The 23,641-nt window shown below is 39.6% G+C and overlaps 1 protein-coding gene across 1 annotated transcript; it reads right to left on the bottom strand.

Moving 5' to 3' along the window:
* Window positions 1-1,803: 1,803 nt before the first annotated feature.
* On the bottom strand, window positions 1,804-18,413 carry LOC149134904 (uncharacterized). The gene has a single exon (XM_089353337.1). The coding sequence runs from the start codon at window positions 15,767-15,769 to the stop codon at window positions 14,168-14,170; it is 1,602 nt and encodes a 533-aa protein (XP_089209463.1). The 5' UTR covers window positions 15,770-18,413; the 3' UTR covers window positions 1,804-14,167.
* Between the last annotated feature and the right edge of the window lie 5,228 nt (window positions 18,414-23,641).

Below are 23,641 nucleotides of genomic sequence, written 5' to 3'. Positions count from 1 at the left end.
GCACGCACGCATGCACACACACTCACAGGTATTTAAAGTTACATTGAATTGAAGACATTTAAATATATAAAAAGTTCTTTTTAAAATATCTGAATTCCTCTCTCTCTCTCTCTCTCTCTCTCTCTTTCTTTCTCTTTCTCTATATATAAATAAAGGTATTGGGTATCATTTATATCTGACATACCTGTGGATTACAGCAAGTAAAGACAGGTAGAGGTTTCTGCTTAGATGTGTGTGTATGGGAGGGGGTATACTTAATAAAATATCTATCAATGATCTTTAACCAGTCTACCCAAGTACCTAGTGATACCCACTGAGTTCTGGGGTGCCTCGTAGAACAGGGGTACTAAAACTACAAAGTAGCAACAGAATAGTGAGGCACAATAGTTATCTGGGGTACCATTAGGTTCTGGGGTACCATAGTATTCTAAGAGATGTTGTTTAATTCTAGGTCAACTCTGCTGTAGAAAACATAATGAAAAACATTCCAGCCATGACTGTCCCATTGGTTTTTCAAACATAAACAGTATAACTAGAAGTGCATAATACAAAGTGTCTTAAAAACCAGAAGGACGTGATCTGAGCAAGATTTGGTTGCTGTATCTAACTCTGAAGTGCTTTGATGAAATGTGTCACCATGAGGCTGTTGTTTAGTCCCAAGCTGTGCCTGGCAGAGCAGGCCTATGATCAAGTGTGTGTGCTGAGTTGCTACCAATCCACCACCCAGGCTAACACAGTAACTTCAGGTGAGGTAATATTGTGCTTCCAGGATCAGTGCAATGAGTACAATAGGTTTCATCAACCTGACACTTTTCTCCTACAAATTGGCCAGACACCTTTTATCTTTCTTCAACCAGACACCTTTCTTCAGTCAGACACCTTTCTTTTGCCAGACACCTTTCACCTTTCTTCAATCAGATACCTTTCACCTTTCTTCAGCCAGACACTTTTTACTTTTTTTCAACCGACAGTCACCATTAATAATCAAATTACCATCAGCCACCTTTAATAATTAAATTACCTGTCCTTGGACAGGTCATTCCTAAATTGAAGCCACAAAGAATGCAGACTGCTGGGTGCACAATTGTGCAGTGTAACAGCAGAAAGTGTTCTGAGGCTTCCAGGTGATTGGGATACACAAGCCTCTGATAAGCAGGTTTGCCACTGCCCGTCATCTTCGAGAAGACCGTGCTGCTGACATGCCTCCTTGTATGTTGCAAAAACGTTTTGATCCACAGTTCTGAAATCCTGATAGCAACTTGGGTCTGTTACTTTGTGTAGAAGAAGACAGAGATGAAAGCACTCAGTCTAATTTGGGGGCACTTTATAAATGCGCACAAAGCAATCATCGAACTTAATGCTTTCGTGCCCTTCAACAGTTTTACCTGCATTCCTTCTCCTCCACATCTTGTAGTTCCAGGTGTAATAGGATGGAACTTGTGGGCAAAGGAGTATCCGTGTAAAAGGATCAGCCTGACAAAGTTTAAAATAACGCAGTAAGTGTAGTATCTGATGGAGCCTGTGCTACCTGAGCAGCAGTGGCCTAACTGAAATACACACTTTGGCCGTTTTCCAGATGAACAGGAAGCTGAACAATGGCAAGATACCTTTCATGTATTGGAAAACCAAAAATACGCCCAAACACTTCATTGCTGCTTATGTACCATGCAGCCTGGTATTGCGTGACTTCATCTTGTTGGTTGAAGCCTGTAGCTTATATATATATATATATATATATATATATATATATATATATATAAAGCCAGTATGCTTCACTGGATGTGCAGTGTCACTGTGCCTGTTTGACAGAGTGTAAGCATTTTGAGAGAAAAGTTAGGTAATAAGAGGCATCAGATGTGGTGTGCAAGAGAGACAAATGCACTGGTATGGTCATGTGATGCATACAGACAAGGACAGCTGTGTAAAGAAGTGCCGAACTCTAACTGTAGAAGGAACCTGTGGTAGAGGTAGACCCAGGAAGACATGGGATGAGGTGGTGAAGCATGACCTTTGAACTTTTGGCCTAACAATGACTAGTGGCTGAGGCCTTTGGCAATATGTTGTTCTTGAGAAGAGCCACCAAACCAAGTGAAATCGTAGTCATGGTTGATGCTGGTGCCCCACAACTGGCACTCATGCTGGTGGCACATAAAAAGCACCTGTTGAGCGTTGGGCCTCATGGAGGCAAAGTGGCTGCATTCCTTTTGAGTGTAGGGCCTCACAGAGGTAATGACCAAGGCTTTTGGCATCATGTTGTGCTTGAGAAGAAGACCCATCTAGCCAAGCAAAATTGCAGTCGTGGCATGCTGGTGGCACGCCATTACACTCTCAGAGTGGTTGGCATTAAGAAAGGCATCCAGCTGTAGAAACCATGCCAAATTAGACGGGAGTCTGGTGGAGTCCCTTAGCTTGCCAGCCTTGGTCAAACCATCCAACCCATGCCAGCATGGACAAAAAGCATTTAAATGATGATGATCATCATCATGATATATATATGGTTCAAAATTAAACAAAAAAAAACAAAAGAAAGAGACAGGTGAGGGAACAACAAACAAGGCTTATTAGTTTGAAACTCAGGTAAAATGGAAAACGTTTCTCATGTTTCGTGCCTACACTTTTCTTCTACAGAAAAAAGTGTGTGTGTGTATGCATACACATACATATACACACACACACATATATATACACACACATATATGTACACACACATATATATACACACACACATCTTTCAATATATTATAAACATTGGTGGAACATTCCTTTAAAAGCATTCCACCAAATCTAAACCCAGTATTTAATCATCTGTGAGGTCTCAACTTGTCAGAGGTGGCAACCAGATCACACTACCAACTTATAAAACTAGAAGGACACATTAAATAAGGTATGCCTAGATACACTATGCCTGACAAAAACAAAAACTGATGGATGTTCATGGTTGGAATGCTCTTGATTTATAGTTCTACTGGATCAGAATTGGCCTCAGAATTTTATACAGGAACACACAGAATCACACACACACACACACACACACACACACACACACACACACACACACACACACACACAACCAGTGTTGAGAGAGAGGAGACAGCTTTTATTAGATAGTTGAAAACAAAAGAAGGAATCCAACTGATACTGACACAAGAAGATTATTGGAGCAAACAGTGCAAGGACAAGCCCATTGTTTTGCCAGAGTTCAATTATATTAATCAGTTCAATGTTCATTAATCAATCGTTCTGTTCAGATTATGTACCTCCTCCTCCTTTCACCATAATCACACAAACACCCCCACAATTATCTACCCAGACCATTGTACCATTACAACATCTTATAGTCTACTGTCTACCACCTTAATAACAAAACACAATTGCAGCCACTGCACATCTTCCCTGCAGGTGAAACATTCTAATTAGTTAACATCCATTTTTCCATGCTGGTGGAATTTGCTGAGGCAAGGTTTCTACAGCCAGATGCTTTTCCTGTCACCAACCCTCACCTGTTTCCAAGTAAGGTAATACTTCCCCAGGGCCAGACATATTTTTCATAGAAGACTGGAAACAAACAGCCTTGCTTGTTTGACAATGACGCTTATTTACAACCATCATGATGTTAAGACAAGGGCACACACACACACACACACACACACACACACACACTTCTCTCAGTTTCTATCCATCAAATCCACTCACAAAGCTTTCGTTGGACTGGATACATATTAGAAGACACTTGCCCAAGGTGCTATGTAGTGGGACTGAACCTGAGACCACGTGGTTGAAAAGCAAGTTTCTTAACTACACACCCATACTTGCACCTAAATGGTGAACTATTTAGCAATGAAAATTAATGTGGGACTAGACAACAAATGTGACAAAGCTACAAAAAGAGGCAGATTGATTGGATCTGAGGACATTAGGTTCAGATATTGTAATCAGAGAATTAGACCAGAACCAGCCATAGAAATATTTAGCAGCAAATGAAACTGTTAAAATACAACACAGAGTAATGATAGAAAAAAAATTATGTAAACGTCAGGTTAATGTTAAAACCTAGATTTAACAAAAAATAACCTGGAAGTAAACTGAAGAGTTTTGACAGAAAAATCACAAAAATAACTGTTTTAAAGCCACCATTTCAAAGTTGATATAGAGAGAATGTCTCTACTTTATACACACAAGGGAGATTGAGATCTGATAGAAATAGAAAACTATTACAAAATAACAATAGTGGGTCAAGGAAAATATTTTGAAACAAAGTGTGATAAGGATAAATGAAATGCCGCTGGACTGGCTCCTGTGCAGGTGGCACGTAAAATACACCATTTTGAGCGTGGCCATTGCCAGTACCGCCTGACTGGCCTTTGCCGGTGGCATGTAAAAGCACCCACTACACTCTCGGAGTGGTTGGCGTTAGGAAGAGCATCCAGCTGTAGAAAACTCTGCCAGATCAGATTGGAGCCTGGTGCAGCCATCTGGTTCACCAGTCCTCAGTCAAATCATCCAACCCATGCTAGCATGGAAAGCGGATGTTAAATGATGATGATGATGATGATGATGATGTAATAAAACGTTTCATTTTATATATATATAAACAATAAAATACAAACTGGAATTTAAATACATTGAAGAAAAAGAGTTGAATAAGAAGGAAACAATGAAAAAGTTAAAAGAGTAAAAGGCAAAAATCAAAACAATTCTAAAATATATGAAAGAAAAAAGTGAAAAGAGAAATCACACCATGGCCAATATTCTGCAAAACTTAACAATAAAGAAATAAGCTCTGAGTGAAAAGCCTTATTTTTATTGCACAAGACCAATGTCTAGTCACAAATAATTACAAATAATTATTACAACAATTAGGAAGTGTAAACTAGACAAGTAGTGCAATGAGAAAAGTGACAACAGCATTTCTAGTTGCTTGATCCTTGTCAAATTCAAGAATATTTATGGACAAACCAAGTTGGCAGCTAAGTCCACTGGACAATATGGTGACACTCTAACTTGAAATTATACCAAAAGTGATAAAAATACGAACCAAGAATGATATATGATGATAAGATGGCTAAAGTCATTTGAATCAGACATGACTAGACTAACAAGGAAATCATTGGAAACTGTCTAAATATATCATCAAGGACTAGAACAAAAATGTGTATATTCTGATAACCATCTCGATCCCATCTGAGCAGAACATTGCCCAGGAGGAGGAGGTGGTGGAAAAACTATTGATGTACAAGGAACTTCAAACTAAACGAAACAGGATATAGAACATGAAAGAGGAAACACTATCGATAATTAGACAGCGAGGAATGATAACAAAAAAATTACATACAGTCCAAAAGACGGCCTTGCAAGGCACAGCCTATATCATGCGCAACACACTTTCAATTCAAACAGCTTGCACACTACACACTACACACACATATATATTAGGTTGGTGCATAATTATTGCGACTTTTTTCCAATAAATCTTATTCAACAAAAACAATAACAGCATTTAACAGAAACATCTTTAAATGATTATTCCAGAGCATCTACTTCAATTTCTGCTTGGCATTTTGCTTAAATTGGCGTTTTGTTTAAATTTTTTGTTGAATAAAATTTATTGAAAAAAAGTCACAATAATTATGCACCAACCTATTATACACACCTTATACACAAACTACCCAAAACATTAACACAACTTGCACACTGTGTATTCAACAAAATCTCCACCCAATAAAAAATACAACACAGACTCTTACATAACATATATAACCCGACAATATAACAGCAACAACTGACATTGTATACTGTTAGCCAGCCATGAATATAAAACAACAATGAAAGCATATGGCAGGGTATGGAGTTGTTTTAGTGGGGCCTGGATTAGCTAAGAATGAGGTGTAAGTAAAGAATAAGTGACTTAAGTTTTAATTAAAAAGACTTCTTTTGAATATTAGAACTGTACTTGCCTGGCAAGAGATTTGATCTGAAACTGTGCATTGAAACTAAAGCAATTTCAGGGTGGAAGACGCTTACAAGCCATTCAGAAACACATCAAAACTGTTAATTCCATTTTGCAGTGGAATGGAGTCAGTGGTTCATTCAGTGGTCAACAAGTTTCTTAGAAGATGGTCAGAGAGAGAGAAAGAGACAGTGTGTGAGGAGGGAGTTTTTTTCCATAACCCTCTACCAGCTGGAAAGAGCAATACATCCTTCAAACAACACTCTATCATCTTGAAGAAAGGACATGTTGGATAATGCAGTCCTAGATACACTGTGTCCGGAAAAGGGTGGGATGGTCATGGCAGAAAAGCTCTTAGTCATAGTTTTGCTTAATCAGAGCTGGCTTTAGCCTAAGCTGCAGCAGCAGCTGCTATCAATGGTTACATGAGCAAAAGTAAATAGAATGATTAAAGAATGATTAAAGAATGATTAAAGAATGTTTAAAGAATTGCTTTCTGTTGATGTTCAGGCATCAATAAGTCTTGATCTAGCAAATTTATGTTCAAAGGCATTCCAACTGTGAACATCCCATCCTTTTGCTTCATACACAATGTATCTACAACTACATTATCCATTGTGTATTTCCCTGAAGATGGTAGGGTGTCATTTAACCCTTTTGATACCCCCCCCCCCACCTGCACCTGAAATTACCCCAAGTTCTATGCTACAAACTTCATCATCGTTTAACGTCTGCTTTCCATGCTAGTATGGGTTGGACAATTTGACTGAGGACTGGTGAAACCAGATGGCTACACCAGGCTGCAATCTGATCTGGCAGAGTTTCTACAGCTGGATGCCCTTCCTAACGCCAACCACTCCGAGAGTGTAGTGGGTGCTTTTATGTGCCCACAAAGGCCAGTTAGGCGGTACTGGCAACAGCCAAGCTCAAAATGGTGTTTTTTTACGTGCCACCTGCACAGGAGCCATTCCAGCGGCACTGGCATCGACCATGCTCGAATGATTTTCTAACGTGCCACCAGCATAAGTGCCAGTAAGGCGACGCTGGTAACTACTTTAAAATTATCTAAACGTGTGTGTGTGTGCATATGTATGTGTGAGTGTGTGTGTGTATATGTGTGAGGTCACATGTAGCTTATCTAGACATCAAGTGATGGTTGCAAATACACACCAAGGTTGTTCATTTCCAGTTTTCATGAAAAAACATGTCAGATCAAAACGAAAATGTTATGTTGCTTGGAAACAGATGAGGGCTGACAACAGCAACGGCATCTGGACATAAGAAATCTGCCTCAACACATTAAATCATGATGATGCTGATGTAGACATTCGTGCATAAATTTTAGATGAGGAATGGATAACTCTAAAATTCTGTTTGGTCTTTCAAGGATGTAGCAAAATTTAGACCCAATAAATATTCACGAATACTTGTTGCTGGAACTGGTTTCCTAGGAATAACTTGTCGAACAAATAATGGAACTTTGTCAAGTTAAACCAGATAACTTGAATTTCCTCTGATGTGTGCTTAGCAGTTTATCAATTGAATGTTTAGATCTATCTAACTCAGGGCAGAATGAACAAAGATGGTGATAATGATGATGATGATGGGTGATGGTGGTGGTGGTCGTCGTCGTCGTCGTATTGGTGGTGGTGGTCGTTGTGGTATTGGTGGTGGTGGTGGTGGTGGTGATGGTGGTGGTGGTGATGGTGGTGGTGGTGATGGTGGTGGTGGTGATGGTGGTGGTGGTGGTGGTGATGGTGGTGGTGGTCGTGGTGGTGGTCATGGTGGTGGTCGTGGTGGTGGTCGTGGTGGTGGTGGTTGTGGTGGTGGTCGTGGTGGTGGTGGTGATGGTGGTCGTGGTGGTGGTGGTGGGTGTGGGTGGTTTTGAAGAAAAAGGAAGTACCAAGGAACTAAATATTAAATATATTTAGTAAGAACTATTTTGAACTAATGTAACTTTATTTTATCTGCACACACAGCACACACAGCACACACAGCACACACAGCACACACATATACATTCACTACCATCACACACCTACACACACACACAAAACATGGAAACAAGTGCTGTTTAAGTCGAGGCCAGCCTTGAACCAGTAAACCTTTAATTGAAAGGTTACTTATCAAACCAGCCCATCTTTTGTTCAGAGAAAAGTCTATCTAAGCCTACATTATCCTATGTGTCTTTAATAAATTAAGATTCAGTGTTACTCGATTTGGCTGCTGTATCTAGCAGGTTGGGTAACCACTTCAAAGCTCCCTCAATGACTCACAAATGTCATTGTTTAGGACAGATGGTAATTCAGAGATGCTGGTTCAATTCGTGCCCAGATGGATTACTAGATAATTTTGTCAAACAAACAACTGATTCTCAGGATTTGAACTCAGGCTGTGAAAGTTAGAAGACATACTGTGAGGCATTCTGGCCAATGTTCTAACAACTCTGCCAATTCAATGCCTATGTTTTCTGATGTCAGACAGAAGCTCTATTCTATCAGTAAATCTGTATCATCTTCATTATTTTAATCTTCCATGAAAAGCATGTCTGGCCACGGAGAAATATTACTTTGTTTGGAAACAGGGGAGGGTTGGCAACAGGAAGAGCATTCAGCAGAAGAATTCCACCTAACCCATGCAAACTCAGAAAATTGGATATTAAATGATGATGATGATGATATCACACACAACAGGCAAGGTGTCTTAAGGTAGTTGGGTGGTAGACCTTTCCCAGTTTACCATTACTGCCTGGTCCCTGATTGGCAAGTATTCAAGCAAGGTACTGGCTTGAGCTTTTACTTCAACATTTAGAACATTTTTTAAAAAATTCTTCAACAAGTTTTTATAAAAATGAAAACAATGAATCATAAACATAGAAAAGTTCTTAAAGACAAACATTCCTAAACTCATGTCATTATCATCACCATCATCATCATCATCATGAAAACTATAAAGAATAAGAAAGTTAAAGACAAAGAACTGTTGACCATCATGTGTCTACCAAATTCCTCAGGGCACATGGCACCGCTCCTAACCTTGTAAAATCCATCTTCATACAGGGTTAGTACAGCCTTTAGGAAGCCATTCATCTATTCCTAGTTTCCTTTGTAGAGGGATGTTAGGCCACAAAGCAAAGAATCTTGACCAAGGTTTTGCTCAAACCTCAAGATTAACAAGCAAATGGTAAGTAGACTGAACAACAAACTCTTCCGTACCATTGTCTCACCAGAAATAGGTCACCTGAGGGTTCCACACTGACACAAACTTAAATTTTATCCAGACTATCCGTATCCTCAACCAGCTTTACTAAAATCATATAAGCTTCTGAGTCTTGCTCCGGCAATTTGTGTGTGTGTGTCTGTGTGTGTGTGGCTGTGTATGTCTCTCTCTCTCTCTCTCTCTCTCTCTCCAAGTATGTCTGCTCTGTCTTGTGACAGTTGACAACTGATATTGCCATATCATTCATTGTAGAGAACACCTTCATATATTCTACATGATTAACTTGCTGATGAGCAACACCTGACCTACTTATTATCTTACATGTTCATCTCCTTCATAGCATTACTAACGACACACTGAACCTAATCATAATAGCACCTGTCTCCTATGTTCATTCCAGTTAGGCTGAGCTGTGCCTCAGTTTGTTTGTTTTTCCTTTGATGGTTTCGCTAGAAAGAGGGGCTTCAGCCAAGGGCACAGCTCCCTTCTCTAGTCCAAGAATCAATATCATTGTTTCTGAACATCTGCAAATCAACGGGTACAGAAAAACAAGAGTAGAGAAAGAATTTCAGAGGGTCCACAGATCAGGGAGGAAGAACTGAGTGAAGTGATTGGTAGGGGTGCAGAAATGGGTTCATAACATGGGTGACGAAAAGGGAAGAAATAGGAAGTGGTGCCTGAATGGAGATGCCTGGAGACCAGCAGGGTCCAAGGAACAGAGACTATTGTAGTTGTAGACAGAGAGACACAGGCACTAAGGGTACATGTGTCCATGGAATACACAGCCAGTTGCATACTAATTCAATGAGGAGGTAGTTCAGTAGATCAAACAACTGAATACGCCTCTAAACTGCCATAGATCTGTGTGTGTGTGTGTGTGTGTGTGTGTGATAATATATATATAATAAGATATACAATATGTCTGCTTGTAAAATACCTACGTTACATTTACCAATCTGTTCATAGTTGCACATTCTTATTTAAAAAAAAAAACACAGAAATACTAAATGTATTTTAAGGAAGGGTAGGAGCCATTTGGAAATGTTACGGAGATATCTTACAAACAGATATGATGTATATCTTACCTATGCAAGTGTGTGTGTGTGTGTGTGTGTGTGTGTGTGTGAGAATGAAGCAGGCATGGCAGTGGTTAAGAAGCTCACTTCGCAACTATGATGTTTGGAGTTCAGTCCCACTGCAAGGCACTTTGAGCAAACAATACCTTGAGAGTGGAGTTGGTAAATGGAAAATGTGGAAGACCATCATAAGTGTGTGTGTGTGTGTGTGTGTGTGTGTGTGTGTGTGTGTGTGTGTCTTTGCATTCCTGCTATCACTTAGCAACCAGTGTTGTTTTGTGTATGTCTGTGACTCAGCAGTTTTGCAAAAGCAATCAATCAGAACCATACTTCTGCAAAAAAACTGCAGTCAATCTGTTCGGCTCAACCCTTGAAAGCAGTACCCCAGCATGGCCACAGTCCAGTGGCTGAAACAAGTAAAACAAAGTAAAAGAATGGAACCAGTAGATAGAAACTGAAAAGAAGCCAGTCGTGTGTGCGTGTGTGTATGCAAATGTGCATGTGTATATACACATGTGCATCAAAGTCATTATGTGTGTCTTTGTTAACACTGGGTGAAAAAACGGTTTTCTTTCTTTACATTCTCTGGTAATCAAAAGTTCCATAGACCCAGCTTTCGGCATGTGAAGTCCATAAGTAGGAAAAAGAAAAGTTCCTTACTTAGAAATCAAGCCAGAGTTGGCAACAGAGAGAACATCCCATACTAGAAAATCTGTCTGAACTGGTTTCATCTAACCCATACCAGCATGGAATAATAGACATATATAAATGAATGAACAAAACAAACAAATGAACAAGATACTCATACACACTCATACATAAATTCAACAAGTCCATACTTTCACCCATAAACAATAAGCACCATCGTAATAAATATAGTGATGCAAGGTTCAATGGCTGTGTTTGTTAGTATTGTTTACTAACGCACTAATGCTGGCTTCCAGTTCTGTTAAGTACAAATTATGCTGTCGATAACCAGAACAAAACATGCTAAACTGTAACAGCAAAGATCTTAAATCTCTGTTGTTCTCTTTGTTCTTTCACACATATGATATGGTTATCTTTGTCTTGCATACCTCTCAGATAATAATTTTTGGTCATTTAACTGAGTTTTTGGAAAATGGCAGAGTCATTAAAAATTATAGAATAAGATAAGAGAAAAATTAGAGGAAAAAGCAAAAACCAAGGAATGTGAATAGACTTTTGACTCAGATGAGGCACAGATTTGCAGTGAAAGAGAAACAAAAGACAAAAAACAAGACATGAACACATAACCTCCCATCATGAACAACATTTTACTGTTGTTTCAACACCTTTTACCAGTACCACTCTATCTAGCAATGTCAGTAGTTAAAGCTGTGTGTGTGTATGTGTATTTGTGTGTTCGTGTGCAAGTGTATTGATCTGTGCATCTTTTATCAGAGGATCTAACCCTCTGAAGGAAACCAATAAGGACATTTGCCCTGAAGTGAGTTACAATCACTCTTAACATCTGAAATACAGTGAAACGGTGATTAGCTTATTAGAAATAAATAACCAATTGCAATGTAAAGCAAATGAAATAAACAATCCCTTGCATCTACTTCTAAGATTTCTGCTTGCAGCCTGACAAGATATCAAAATAGAAAGGATTGGAAAATATTAAGCCTCGAGACTTGTTAAAGCAAAGCTGTGAAATATTCATGTAAATTAATTTTTTTTTCTTTCATTCTTTAACTGGTTTCAGGATTTGGACAGCGGTTAAGTGCAGGCACCACCTTCTTTACACATGAATGGATATAGAGCTTTGAGGTTTTAAGCTTTTGGCTACAGGCATATGAACTGATCGAGATGGATTATTCAGTTCCTCTCCATGACTACTGTATTCTCTCATGTATTTAAATATGGGAGTGTATAAAATATATTACAGAATGTCAATAAATCATCATCGGCATCATTATTTAATGTCCATTGTCCATGCTGGCATGGGTTGGACAGTTTGACCAGGGCTGGCCAGCTGGAAGGCCGCACCAGACTCTAGTCTGATTTGGCAGGGTTTCTACAGCTAGATGCCCTTCCTAACGCCAAACCAAAAATATATAAAAGGGAAAAAGCCATCCTAGCTTAAACAGCATCAAGGAATGAAGTGATATGAAATGGAAGAGGGACATTTTAAATATACCTTCATCAGCACTTTACATCCCATCTATTTGTACAAATATATTCCACTGCTTTTGTAATATTGTAGCGATGGATCAGGGCATGAATGAATGGTTAAAGACACTCACTTCACAACTATGTGGTCCAAGATTTGATCCTATGGTGCAACACCTTAAACAGGCATCTCCTACAATAGCTTTAGGCTTACCAGTGCTTTGTGAATGGAATTTGGTAGGTGAAAATTATGTAGAAACTATATACACACACACACACACACACACACACACACACACACACACCTCTATATGGATATAGAGCAGGACACACTGCAGAATCAATCTGTGAAGAGGACATTAAGTACCCCCGTCCCTTCTCTGTCTGCTGAAGACATGAAGTGGCACCTTGAGTAAGGGCTAAATCCATCCTTCCTACTTATGCCAGGATTACTGTGAAATTCACAGAACAGGTAGATATGAACTGCACACCTTCAACAGGTGTGATGAAAGATGATGGCTGCAATAGTTTGCTGTCAGCAATCATCTTCAATTCTTTTCCTTGTCACTGAACCAAGGTTTTTCACCATCAAGGGGTCATGTGGAAAGTGATGCACAACTTCTCCATGCAAAACAAAGCCACACAAAGACATCTTCCGTATCCCTTCCACCTCCCAAAGTCCTTTGGTGACTATCTAGTGGTGATGGAAATAGGAATGTAAAAACTGGGGGTTCCTGGTCAAGAAATGGCATGAAGGTAGGAGCCATGTGATGCTTACCAATATTTGAACTAAGGCAGAGACATCCTTTGGCAACTCCATCTGCATCTGAGCAGTCTTTCCTAAGATCCACTCTGCTAACCCTACATCAAGAAGGGGCTAAATGAAGTGCCTAAAACACTGCTCACTTCAGCTTCCCCAACAGGATATCTCCAGCTTGAGACAAAAGAAACAATTTGGAGTTTGAAACATTCTGGAATTTACTGACAAAAACCAAACAGTCTTCTATTGGAATAATGGACAGCACTCCTACTTTAATACTGACAGGCAGTCTTTAGTGTGGAAAGAGGCTAACTTGAATGGTCTTAACTGAAAACGAAGAATACAACTTAGTAATCACCAACACAAAATTCCAACAAGCAAACATATACAAGGGTTCCTGGCAGTGCCTGTAATCAAAGCAATGACTACAACTGACACTATAACTGGATGGTCATGTGATTCAAATGACATATGACTGGTGTGATACATGACTGTTGTCATAGGATTATACAGGTATCTGATTGGCTATGTCATTGTAGATCCAAGCACCTAAGATGTTTTATGACAAACCACTACCACTTATTACAATCAGACATGGTAATTCAAATCATTACACAGCAACAGCAGCCACAGAAACAATGGCAGCAGAAGATCAACAATGAGTTTCTCTGAGGTAAAACTAAAGCAACTTCAACAGTTAAACTTCAATGGTTGATTGGGAACACAACACCACCATTGAGAACACATAGAGCCCACTAGTGTGTATGAAGCTTGTTCGGAATCCTTGTACTTCATAGGGTTTACAAGAATAACACACAAATCAATCAGTAGATTAATAGAAGGAAGGGATTTCTGACAACCAAATTGACAGGAATAATGAGCAGAAAAGGAAACATTACCAAGACACAAAGGCTGCAGCACAAAACTGAACACATGAAGTGAAGAAGAACTAGTGGCAGGGTAAAAGCAGATGAAATCCAAACACTAACACACAAATTGAGTTTGTTGCCACCATGATGATCAGAAAAAAAGCTAGATGAGAGAGAGAGAGAGAGAGAGAGAGAGAGAGAGAGAGAAAGAGAGAGAGAGAGAGAGAGAGAGAAAGAGAGAGAAAGAGAGAGAGAGAGAGAGAGAGAGAGAGAGAGAGGTACCTGTAAAAAAAGCAAAGCAGTAATGTGACAGTTTCAAAATCAGAAAGAACAATGGAACCATCAACTGAAAGAGAGGACAGTTGCTAGGGATGGGGACACACAGAAGACAGATGGAGGACATTATAATCATTATGCATGTAATTACTTGTAAAATAAACAAACAATAAACAAGGTACTCACTGTTGCTGGATTTAAGATCCCGATGTATGAGAGACAGAGGTGCATCCTCATGTAAATACTGCATTCCTTGTGCAATCTGTCTGGCCCAGTCCAACAAAATATCAGGTGGAATGCGTCGGCCACCACTTAAGACTCGATTGAGTGAGCCACCAGCTGCATACTCCATGATGAGGCATAAGTTAGGTTCCTTGAGACAGACACCCTTCAGGGCAGCAATGTTTTTATGGTTAAGGAGCCAGAATAGTTTGGCCTCCTGGTGGACATTCTCCATCCTTTCATTGACAGGCTCATCAGGATCTTGACGAGCCAACTTCACAGCAACTTCCTCCTGCTTCCAGGTACCCCGATACACCTTCCCAAAACCGCCAACACCAATTATATCCTCCAATTTCAATTCTGAGAAATCAATCTCGGGTGGACCGTCAGCAGAGATTTTTTTGTCTGTGACAAATTCAGATGGAAACACCCCAACAAGGTTATTGACTCGACCAGTCCACCAGCCATCATCCCCCGACTCGGTGTCTTTCGACAACAGTTCCACCTGTTCTCCCCGATGCAGTTTCAGTTCGTCAATCCTGCTCGGCTCGTAGTCGTACAGGGCCGTCAACATGGAGCTCGACCTGGTTGGTTGTTGTGAGGGAGGTTGGGGGTGACCTTGATTGGTTGACATGGAGTGTGAGTATAACACTTGAGGATGATGATGATGATGAGGAGGATGTTCTACATCAGAGTCATCTTCCGTGCCACTGGCAGACACACCACTGCCACTACTGTTGTTAGTCTGTCCTGTACAGCCTCTCAGTGCACCACTGAAGTAGCCACTGGAATCTTTACGACCACCATACTTATTCCTCCCGTCTTCCTCTCCTCCTCTACTGTCACCATCCGTGTTCCCTTCATCTTGATGTTGATGATGATGATAGATCGGCTTGTTTACCTGTTTGTCATTGCTACTCCCAGTTCGTGTGCCAGTTTCCATGGAACCGGTCAGCCAATTGCACACGTTCGGCTGTGGCAATAGATTCTTTGGACACAGTCTGAGCCAGACTTGTCCCCAACCAGCACCACTTTTGTTAGGGCATTGACCACAGGTGTGAGCAGAAACTGGACAACTAGTACTACTAACACTACTACTACTACTTCTAATATTATTTGTATCTTCGCAACAGCTGTTGTTGTTTTGTGTGAAAAAGGATTGAGCAGTGAATGAGTCAGTTGGGGAGAGTGTGTTAATGTTAGTTAAGGTCACACTTAGAAAAGTGTTGACCAATGTCCAGTTGCTGGTTGTTGCAGCACTTGGCATTACATGCTCTCAGAAATTCAAAACACTGCAATATGGATATAAACAACAGAATGCAATGTGTGCTGTGTGTGCGTTGTGTGTGTGTGTGTGTGTGTGTGACCATTAGATGGAAAGAAAAATAATGAGGTGGGGGAGAGGGGGTATTGCTTTTTTTATTGTTTTAATGAATTTGGACAGTTTGCAGGCACCTGTTGTCAAATGAATGCCTGCTAAATACCAAGAGACGTCCCCTTCAGCACTGGTGCTTGTCTTACAAAGCGACTGTGTTGAAGCAGTCGCCTCTCAAAGAGCAACGGCGTCCTCGTTTTCCCTCTCTTCCTCAGCATATGACGAAGACAAACACGGCCACAAGCACATCGATATTGTGGGGTCGCACTCAACTGAAGGGGTCTCCGTTTCCCACCTCCACCACCTCCCCTTCGTTGCAGCTGATGATGGTAGCTCTTGGAGTTCGGGGTGATGGTCAGGTTAGGCAACAATTGGCAAGATAGTCTCTTTGTTATAATATCTTTATTTTCAGCGAAGGTGCGGATGAGGCCAATAATGTTGTTGTTATTATTATTATTTGTAGTAGACTTGATGCAAATGTTTTTGTTAATGCTCCTGCTGCCTCTACGACTACTGCTACTACTACTACTACAGTTGCTATGGTGGTAGTAGTAACAGCAGTAAGAGTCGGGAAGCAGGTGAATTTCTTGTCTGAAGTTTTTGCAAGATTTACTGAAGTGGTAGAAATCGACCCAGTTATTAAGCATTCTTGCAACACTTGAGGTGTTGTGTGTGTGAGTGTATGAGTTGTGTGTGTGTGTGTGTGTGTGTGTGTGTGTGTGTGTGTGAATGAGAGAGAGAGAGAGAGTCTGCCAAGTACGTTTTTTCTTTTTGTCTACTTGAGAAAAATAATAGTGAAGAATGAATAGAAATTTTTTTTTATATGTAGTATATATATAAATATATATGTATAATGGTGTCTATAAGTATATAGATAGATAGATAGATAGATATCTTACACACACACGTGTGTGTAAGGGAATATATATATATTATATATACGATGGAATATATATTTTCTCTTTTTAATTTAGTTTTTATTTTAATTTAGTTTTTGTGTGCGATTATAAAGATATACATTTATATGCGTAAAATGTATGTATAGTTGTACTAGATTTTTCTTTTAACATACACCAAATTACAAAACCTACACAGCTTCAAGGTAAGGCTTGCTCTTTCTACAAACACGGCTGAGTTATGTTGTGATGTGTGTGTATGCTTACTTCTCTCTCTCTCCTATGCGATGAAAGAAAATTCAAAGATTGTCTATAAGGAAGTTCTTTCCTTCAGCTGAGAAGGTGGCCCACCTTGATGAGAGGAGCAGCAGAGAGAGCGAGAGAGAGAGGGGGGGATGAGTTTAGCAGTTAAAGCACTGGAAGACAGGTATGGGGAGGAGGAGAAGGAGGAGGAAAAGGAAAGAGGGGTGCTGAAAGTTTCGTAAAAGGCTTTGATTTCATTTGAAGTGTTAAAAACTGTTCAGTGTTGCAGCTATTACTGCTGCTGCTGCTGTTGTTGTCGTTGTTGTTTTTGTTGCTATTGTGTTTAACTATGTATTTTACAAATATATACGTGTGCATGTGTGTGTGTGTGTGAGTGTGTACTAGTGCATGAGTGTGTTTACAGTGTTTTTTTTATCTTATTTATTTACATTTACCTAGCTGGAGCTTCATTTTTTATGCAGTTTAAAATCACTGACCCAAATGCCCAACATTCTTGCAGTACCAGCTGATGGTGGTGGAGGTGATGGTGGTGGAGGCGCCGGTGGCGGCGACGGCAGCAGTGGTGGTGGTGGAGGCAGTGTAAGGGGGGAGGCGGACAACTGGGAGTGGTGTAGGAGGAAGTGAAATAGAGAGAGTAGAGGTAGATGATAGCTATAATAACAGCCGCTTATCCCCTTTGCTTCTATGTATGTATACGCGCATATATATATATATATATATATATATATATATATATATATATATATATATATATATATATATATAATATTTATATATCCCACTCACCCTCTCTCTGTAGATACTAAAAAAGGTATTTTACAAGTACCTCTCCAGTCCTCCTCCTTCTCAACCAAATGCTCAGCTTTTAAGTGCAATATCAACTACTACTACTACTGCTGCTGCTGCTTCTGTAACACCACCACTACCACTGCCAGACTTGTTTGACTTCTTCCACTCCGATTCAGGATGCAATTTATATAGACAGACAGGCAGACACTTTCACAAAGTGTATAGACAGATGGACAGGTGTAAGTGTGTAGAGATATTTGTGTTGAAGTGTATCCACGGATATATGTGGCCAATAGAGGAGGAGGAAGAGGTTAACATGTGAGGAGAGCAGTTATGAGTGTTTTTTTGAATTGGTGGAAAGTGGATTAGAGATTTATGAGAGTCTTTTAATCCTCTTTTTTTTCTTTTTTTTTTTTTTAATTAATTGTATTGGTTTCTAGTAGTTCCTTCTGGTTCAATGACATAATCTCTGCAATTTCTGTGAAAGAAGTGCCGGAGACCACAGTTTACGTTTTCTTGAAGGCCGTTTTGGAAGTCATTTGTACAATCCATTGGAACTTTTTAAACCTGGAACAAATAAAAATATAAAATATATATATATATAATCAGAATGTATAGTGAAACTACTTAAATCCAAACAACACAAATAAAATATATAATCAAAATTTAAACAAAATTATAATATGAATGAATTAAAACAACAGTTAACTGGAAGAGGGTTATACATTTTCAGACTTCATCTTCAGTATATTCACAATATTTATATTGGTTTCAAGGCAGCGAATTGGCAGAAACGTTAGCATGCTGGGCAAAATGCTTAGTGGTATTGCATCTGTCTTTATGTTCTGAGTTCAAATTCTGCTGAGGTCGACTTTGTTTTCATCCTTTCAGGGTCGATAAATTAAATACCAGTTGCGTACTGGGGTCGATCTAATTGACTGCCCCCCCCCAACTCCCCAAAAATTTTGGGCTTTGTGCCTAGAGTAGAAAAGAATATTTATATTGGTTTCAAATTTTGGCACAAAGCCAGCAAGTCTGTGGGAGGGGATAAGTCGATTATATAAACTCCCATACGCAACTGGTACTTATTTTACTGACCCCAAAAGGATGAAATGCAAAGTCAACCTCAGCAGAATTTGAACTCGGAAAGTAAAGACAGACAAAATGCCACTATGCATGCACTTTGCCCAGTCTGCTAATAATTCTGCCAGCTCGGTTCCTGATTTACAATATTCACATTAACACTACATTTCAGTTGGTTTGATCCTCAGTAGTCATCAGGTGTGTTATTCTTGCATATGCATACACGCAGTAAATCCCTATTTTATATATCCTTGAGCCCAACGATTCACAAGGCCAGTTTCTCATTTGCCATTCCATATAAGTGACCAAGATAACAACATTGCTCTGAGGAGGGCTCTGGTCTGTAGCAGGGTGTATGGCCAGCAATTTTAAGGCGTGGGGGGGGGGGACAAGATGATTACACGGACTACTTTATTTTGTCAACCTCAAATTGATGAAAGGCAAAGTTGACCACAGGGTGTGTGTGTGTGTGTGAGTTTGAGTGAGAGAGAGATGGCCAGAGATAAAAGATAAGAGAAAGACCAGAGAGCAAGTCTTCCTCTTGTCTTGTATTTTTGGCCACTATTTAAAGGAATAATTTAATGTGACATTATCTGTTAATTGTTTTATCACTCATAGGTTTATGAAATCTTAGCCTGTTAAATCTGGCTAACCTTTTGTATGTTTGCTCTCTCTCCATTGATGCTAAAATGAGAGAGACGAAGCCAGAGGAAACTCTGGCGGAAGTCCAAAGCGCCTCTGACATGCAAATCGACCGGGTGTAGGGGCGAAAGACCAATCGGACCGTCTAGTAGCTGGTTCCCTCCAAAGTTTTCCTCAGGATAGCTGGCGCCAGCAGGAGAACAACACGCAATTCCCTCCAGTAAAGTGAACGACTGGAGGCCCCGGGGAAATTGATGGCCTCGGTCTACTCTCAAACTCAGAATGGGCGAAACGGGCCGCTCCTCTCCCGATCGGAGGTGGCCATATATCGCAGCCATTGCAATGCAATGAATGCATGGTGCCAGGTGGGCCATTTTTGGTAAGGAAGACAGAGGACAACATCCTCCTCATTGAGGCTAACCAAATCACTGAAAATATCCCAATATCCCAAATCAGAAAATATGAGGGTAACATTAAATGTGATTCCATAACCATAATACTTGTGACAGATCTACCCACAGCTTATCTACCCCTCCACCCATTACCATCCATGCACCACAAGTCCATGGCCCTTAGTTCAATTGGTGCATCCAAAGTCATGTTTACCACTGTGTGTCTATCTTTTATGTACCTACTACTGTTTATTTACTGATAACAACCGTGCAAAGTTCCTGCCTACACCTGCTGCTACATATCAGCAAAATTCATATCCTTAACACTTCTCCAGTAATTAAACAGCTACTCTCAAGACAATGAAAAGCCCTAATATGAGACCACTCAGAATGCTAGAATTAGCAGTTAGATCTCCCTCAAATCACACACACTACTATCTCATAAAAAGACACATTAGATAACATAATCTGGGTAAAAAGAAAACGGGAAAGGCAGGATGATCACAACTGGAATGGGATTCATCACAGTTCTACACACTGGTGGTCTAACCAAATGCTAAAAACCAAGCAACAACTCTACTGTTCATTATCGTGTCCAGCTGATTAAACACCTTCCTTTCTATCAATCTATATATATATATATAAAATAAGCAACAGGATATCGAGAGGTAATGCAGTATGATCGTTTCAAGCAACTCCATTTAATTGAACAATGCAACCATTACATCAATTTAAATGCAGAGCAATCCTCAGCCGCATAAATGTATAGAATTAAATGAAATTAAAACAGATGGACACATTAGGATAATTTTACTTAAAACCTCCAAGAAGGTAAAGAGATAGACAAAGAACATGCTGTCTTCACTTTAGCTTTAATTTAATTTAATTCTATGTCTTTATGCAGCTGAGGATTGCTCTGCATTTAAATTAATGTAATGGTTGCATTGTTCAGTTAAATGGAGTCGCTTGAAACGATTGTACTGCATTACTTCTGGATATCCTGTTGCTTATTTTGATTTTAATCACCTTATTTTGAAACTGTATGGATAATACCGTACTAAATTCAGGTGCCCCAACTCAAGTACCTAATTCATCTGAATCTAAATTTTTGCTTATATATATATATATATATATATATATATATATATATATATATATATATATATATATATATATATATACACATATACACCACATTTGAATACATACAGACATATATTTATTCATTATATTCTTTCTTTTTTTTTTTTTAATGAAGAGAGATTATTTTCACCTGGTCATTCCATGACACCTGGCTCAAGTCTCTTTAGCAATGTCAACTCTGCAACTACAATGTAGCAGGATGGAAGCTCCACAATAGTCTTCTCCATTCTATTCTATTCCCCTACATCCCACCACAACCACCTTCTTGCCCCATTACCTTTAGCCATGTCTTCCTCAGTCTTCCCCCCTTCCAATACTTCCTTCTACATTTCATGACCATCATCTCACTCACTCAAATCATTTCCAGCCTTCTTCAGCACATGATCTAACCATGTCATCCCATTTCTCTTTACACTATATATTATTACTGCCTCTATTCCCATCATCAAATGCAAGTCATTCTTCACCTTCCTCTCTCACAGCAATACACCAGCTATTCATGAAACCATTCTCACTTCCATTCTTTCCAACCTTCTCTAATTTTCTACATTTATTACCCAGGTCTTGCTCCCATAAATTGTAACACTTCTCACATGTGCAGCATACACCTTTCAGTTTCAGAAATACCTCCCATCTCATTAGCAAGCCACCCAGTTCCTACAACTTTGTCCATTTTCATCTCACTCTAGTCACCATCATCTGATCCACTTTGCCACTCAACATATTTCCAACATATTTCTTCTTCACACCTTCATTTCCAAGATCCAGCCCAATATTCCTCCCACCTGCACCACCCTACATACACGCCTTTACACACAAAAGTAGCTGCTGTTACATCAACCAATAATCATTTTACACCATTTTCAAGCAACCTATCCAGTGTATATTGATCAGAAATATGCTTGATAAAAGCTGGTTTCAATCTGAATACATGTGACTGTGGATACACGTGCGTAGGCAATGCTCATGCGTGCGAGTAAGAATATAATGAAAATGAAAGTGTTTATATTCAATAAACTAATGGTGGATCTCTATCTGATTATTTGTATACCAGTGTCTGTGTGTCTTTATGTGTGTGTGTGTGTAGGTGCAGGAGTGGCTGTGTGGTAAGTAGCTTGCTTACCAGCCACATGGTTCTGGGTTCAGTCCCACTGCATGGCACTTTAGGCAAGTGTCTTCTACTGTAGCCTTGGGCCAATCAGAGCCTTGTGAGTGGATTTGATAGATGGAAACTGAAAGAATCCTGTCGTGTGTGTGTCTGTGAGTGTGTGTGTTTGTGTTTGTCCCTCCAACATCGCTTGACAGCTGATGGTGTGTTTACATCCCTGTAACTTAACAGTCCAGCAAAAGAGACCGATAGAATAAGTACTAGGCTTACAAAGAATAAGTTCTGGGGTCGATTTGCTTGACTAAAGGCGGTGATCCAGCATGGCCGCAGTCAAATGACTGAAACAAGTAAAAGAGTATGTATACATGCAAAACATAAAAACTTTCAGATGATGAACTCAAGTATAATTATGCAGACACTTATATCAATATGTCCAACTTACACAGAGAACAAACCCCTTTAATTTTCTCTGTCATTTGTACTCTATGTAAGTTGGACCTGCGAATATAAATGTCTGTATATTTATATTTCAAAATTCATCATCTGAAAGACCCCTCATTTTGCATGTATACATATTTTGTATTTCATACACAAACTAATATATATATATATATATATATATATATATATATATATATATATATAGAGAGAGAGAGAGAGAGAGAGAGAGAGAGAGATATTGGCACATAAAAAGCACCATTCAAGCGTGATCATTGCCAGCATTGCCGTGCCGGTGGCACATAAAAACAACATTCGAGCATGGCCGTTGCCAGTGCCGCCGGACTGGCTCCTCTGCTGGTGGCATGTTAAAAGCACCATCTGAATGTGGCTGATGCCAGTGCCCCCTGAACACAAAAAAAAAACAACAATGCGAGGACGTGGTACATGTAAAGTATTAGCAGACGATCAGGGAAGGTAAGAAAGACGGTTTAACGTTTCGAGCAAAGCTCTTCTTCATAAACAGAGGAAAGTCCAATAGGAAACAAAGACAGGGTGGGGGGAAATTGCCAACGATTCGTTTTGAAAAATATATATATATCCTTTATAGTAAGATACCCTTGCTTGTCCCTCTATCCCACTTTAACCTGTCAACACCTGTCATAAAACTGCTTCCCACTTCACAAATACTCCACCCATTTTATTCAAAAGGGTGTTTTCTTTTTCTTCCTTTCTTTTCTTTTCTTGCCTTGCAAGTGGCACACCCACTACACTCTGTAAGATAGCTGGCATTATGAAGGGCAATGAACCATAGAAACCACACCAATGTTGGCACTGGAGCTGAATATGACCCTGAAGCTCACCAGATCAAATCATCCAACCAGTGCTAGTATGGGAAACAGACATCAAATGAGGAGGAGGATGATATCCTCCTCACTATTGTTTTAAATATATATATTTGGTGTTCACTTGTTTCAGCGTTATTTTACATTACGTAAATCGTATTTCT

The sequence above is a fragment of the Octopus bimaculoides genome, chromosome 6 (assembly GCF_046866305.1).
Source record: "Octopus bimaculoides isolate indiv1 chromosome 6, ASM4686630v1, whole genome shotgun sequence".
Lineage (NCBI taxonomy): Eukaryota > Metazoa > Mollusca > Cephalopoda > Octopoda > Octopodidae > Octopus > Octopus bimaculoides.
The sequence above is the reverse complement of the archived record's forward strand: the minus strand, read 5'-3'. Positions and strand labels throughout refer to the sequence as shown.

Bases quoted from the DNA above. Each gene is read 5' to 3' on its own strand.
- LOC149134904 (XM_089353337.1), bottom strand. From the start codon at position 15,769: ATGCCAAGTGCTGCAACAACCAGCAACTGGACATTGGTCAACACTTTT.